At 59.1% G+C, this 3,871-nt stretch overlaps 1 protein-coding gene across 2 annotated transcripts in view; it reads left to right on the plus strand.

Moving 5' to 3' along the window:
• Window positions 1–3,388, plus strand: part of LOC113210803 (protein krueppel-like) — a 59,735-nt gene extending 56,347 nt beyond the window's left edge. For both annotated transcript variants that reach the window (XM_052276714.1, XM_026428971.2), the window contains one exon: window positions 986–3,388. In XM_052276714.1, coding sequence (XP_052132674.1) covers window positions 986–2,520 — 1,535 coding nt within the window. In that variant the 3' untranslated portion in view covers window positions 2,521–3,388. The remainder of the gene's footprint in view (window positions 1–985) is intronic.
• Window positions 3,389–3,871: the final 483 nt, after the last annotated feature.

The raw sequence follows: 3,871 nt of genomic DNA on the forward strand, positions 1-3,871 counted from the left end.
CCCCCTTCCAAAACCCGCCGCCGTCGTCGTCGGTCCAGCTTTTTCCGCAAAAAAGAGGGAAAAACGGAGGGTCCGGGTGGGGTGGCGGAGCGTAGCGCGGCCCTGCGCCGGGTGCGCGCGCGCCTGCGGCTCTTTGTCCCCCAGCTGCGTTAGGTTGCGTTGGCTCGGGCCGTCGCTGATGTCCTATTAGTGTGTGTGTAGGCGAACAACGCGTGGCCGTATAAGGGGGGGATGGAGCAGATTGCGACGATTCTTGCGTGAATGGGGAAAAATATAGGTGAGGAGGTTGGTTCTGCTGCGGCTGCTCGCGGAGACCTTCTTCTTTCCTTGCACGCGTCGCGTATCCTCCGAGCATTCTGTTGTCCTCGAGAAGCTGCAGGGAGGGAGATTCCGCGAGGATGGTAACAACTGCTCGCGCGAGGAACCGCTCTTCCCTTTCTGTCCGTAAGTGTGACAAGGGCAGTATAGAAGAGAGAGAGAGAGAGAGAAAGATAAGTTCCGCGTGCGAGCGACAGTATAGTACAGAGTGGCCGCCTCGTGTGCGATGCGGAATCACCCTGCTGTTAGGGTCTCTTGCCCGGAAGTCATGTGTCGTCGCCGTGGTGTATGGGCGGGCGCAACCGGCGGCACCTGATCGAGATAAGGGCGGTGGCTGCGGGCCCGTCTCTGTTGGGGCTGAGACAACAGGCGCGGCGGGGCGGGCGAGCTTGTGTGTGTGTGTGTAGTGGGGGCGCCTGGGGGGCGGCAGCCCGCCACACGCATGAGCCGCCCCCCGCCGCTCCCGCCCGCCCCCGGCCCAGAGGGCGCCGAGCATGCGTTGCATATGGCCCAACAGGTGGACTTGTTGGCCGCGGCCGTAGAGGAGGGGGCCCCGTGCGGGGGTCCCGGCGGGGGCGTCACGTACTCGCTGGTGGGGGGGTTGTTGTAGGTGAAGGCGGTGTCCGCTCTGACTAACTCTCTCTCTCCTTTTCTGTTGTGCTTGCAGGCGCCGGCGCGATGAAGCCTCGCGACAGCCCCATGGAGTTCAGCCTCGGCCCCGGCCTCGGGTCCCCCGGGGGCCTTGCCTCGCTGGGCGGCCCCGGCGGCCTCCAGGGCGGCCTGCCCCAGGGCCTCCACCCGCTGCTCGCGGCGCAGTCGTCGCTCATGTCGCTGGGCCTGCCTGGCCTCCCCCAGGGCCTGCCGCCGGGCCTGCCCTCCGGCCTGCCGCAGGGCCTCCACCAGGGCCTCAGCTCCAGCCTGCTCGCCGCCGGCCTCTTCCCGCCGCTGTTCGGCTGGCCCGCGTCGCCGCAGTCGCCGCCGCCCGCGCTCGGCGCCAACAACAACCTCAACGGCAGCAAGCAGCTCAAGGCGGCCAGCAGGAAGCGGCCCATGAACAACAACAATACGAGCACAAACAACAACAATGAGGTGACGAGCACGAGCAGCATCAAGAGGACGGCGGCCGCGGCGCGCAAGAGGCCCGCGCCCAGGAGGGCGTCCCCCGAGTCCCCCGACCTCACCGCCGTGTCCGTGCTGCCGCCGCCGCCACCGCCGCCGCTCTCGCCGCCGACGTCGGGGTCCTCGCCTCAGAGCAGCGGCAGCGGCGACGCCAAGGCGGAGCAGGCGCTGGGCGCGCTCCAGGGCCGCGACAAGGTGTTCACCTGCCTCGTCTGCAACCGCTCGTTCGGCTACAAGCACGTCCTGCAGAACCACGAGCGCACCCACACCGGCGAGAAGCCGTTCGAGTGCGCGCAGTGCCACAAGCGCTTCACCCGGGACCACCACCTCAAGACCCACATGCGGCTGCACACGGGCGAGAAGCCCTACCACTGCTCGCACTGCGACCGCCAGTTCGTGCAGGTCGCCAACCTGCGCCGGCACCTGCGGGTGCACACCGGCGAAAAGCCGTACGCCTGCGAGATGTGCAGCTCGCGCTTCTCCGACTCGAACCAGCTCAAGGCGCACGTCCTCATCCACAAGGGCGAGAAGCCCTTCTCGTGCGAGCAGTGCGGCGGCCGCTTCAGGCGCCGCCACCACATGGAGCACCACAAGTGCCTGGGCAGCGCGCCGCTGCCCACCATCCTGTCCGCGCCCGCGGCTGAGCACCTGCGCGTCGACCGCCAGCAGTACAGCGACGAGGAGGAGCACCCCCTGTTTGGCGCGCACCTCACGCCGCCCAGCAGCGCGAGGAAGGTCCGCGGCCAGGAGCGGCTCAAGCCGTCGTCGGGCCGGACGGGGCCCCTGCACCTGCCCCGACACCCTCGGGCCTCGCCGTCAGACCTCCCCGAGCAGACCGAGCCCGAGGACCTCTCCGTGCGCCGGGACCACCGCGTCGTCATCATGCGGGAGCCCAGCCGCAGCCCCGCGACCACGAGCCTGCCCGCCAGCAGCCCGCGGAGCGTGCCCCTCGAGCCCTGGTCCGGCTCGGACCACCTGGACCACGACGCCGTCGAGTACGACGACGAGGAGGAGGATGACGACGACCTCGTAGACGCCACATTCCTCAACCAGCGGCATAGGCATCAGCTGGCCAATGTCTGAGCTCATTTCCTACACATCGACTTAAAAAGACAAAAAAATAGTCTTTATTTTTCCTTTCCCCTTTCCCCCCCTACTTTAGTTTTAAATTTTGGCCGTCTGGCCGCTCACGACTACGGGTAAATGCCTTTGGCATCAGTCACTTAGTTTTAAGTCAAAGTGTAATGAATTTTGTTGTTTTAACAAATAGGTATTATCTGTTTCCAATTTAGATTTACCATGTTTGAGGTTCCCTCATTATTGTTTTCATTGGTTAATTTTTATTATTATGAATTATTATGAATTATTATTATGATGATTATAACTGTGACTATCTTCATTATTATGTTCTGGTTGATGTTCCTGTATGTTTGCCGTGCCATACTGACGCGATGGTTGTGCCCTTGTGAGGTGTTCTCCAGAAGGCTGTTTTATTAATGATTTTTATTATCATTACCATTTTCATCGTCCTTTTATTGTTTGTCGTGTTTTATTGTAAAAACTGTCACCAGTTTTTATTCTTTTCTCTCTTTGTGTCTTGTTTGTTGAACAGTGATATTAGAGGTAGTAGTCTATATGGAAAGATTTTTTTTTGTTTCGGTGATCCTGGATCACGGCGAGCTTGGCCGCGCGCGGCGCGGCGCGGTGTGGTTGTGGAGGCGGACGCGGCCCTTCGGGTCCACTGCTGGTAAGACTGACTAGCATTCCAAGCAGGGTCTCAGATTGGTTCGGGAACGACGTGATGCATGCCAAAATATGTATATGTGATCTCTTCATGTCAAGACTTCAACCTGCGGGAAACAATTCTGAGAATACATTACTTTTTAGTCTTGCAATTTATATCACAATGAGATGGTAATAAATAAAATATATGTTCAGCAAAAAAAAATAATTAAAATATCCTATTGTCTTTATTCCAATTATGTACCAAGAAATACACCAGTTGAAAACAAATGAGAAATTTGGCGAGGAAAAATCTGAAAACACAGTTGAACAAAAAATAATGATGCAACATCCTTTGAGAAAGTAAAGCAACGGAAGGGCCAAAGAATGCAGCACCGCCAATATGAGAGGAACAACATGCTCGCTGCACCTACACAGTATAGTATACCATACACTGTATCCATGGGAGAGGAGTAACGCACTGACACACGACAAAGGGGTCAGGGCACCTGTCTACGATCCGGGCACAAAGCGAACACACACGCACACAGACACACACACACACACACACACGGGACAATGCCGCCTGTTGCTCTTTGCAAACAGGCCGCACACAACCCTTCCTGCTTCCATCCATCCAGCCATCCCTCCGCAGCCTCCGTACCCCTTTTATTCTCTGTGAGCAGGGAGAGGTTGGGGAGGGGGGTGGGGG

Source organism: Frankliniella occidentalis, unplaced genomic scaffold, assembly GCF_000697945.3.
Source record: "Frankliniella occidentalis isolate FOCC.00 unplaced genomic scaffold, Focc_3.1 Scaffold9, whole genome shotgun sequence".
Classification (NCBI taxonomy): domain Eukaryota; kingdom Metazoa; phylum Arthropoda; class Insecta; order Thysanoptera; family Thripidae; genus Frankliniella; species Frankliniella occidentalis.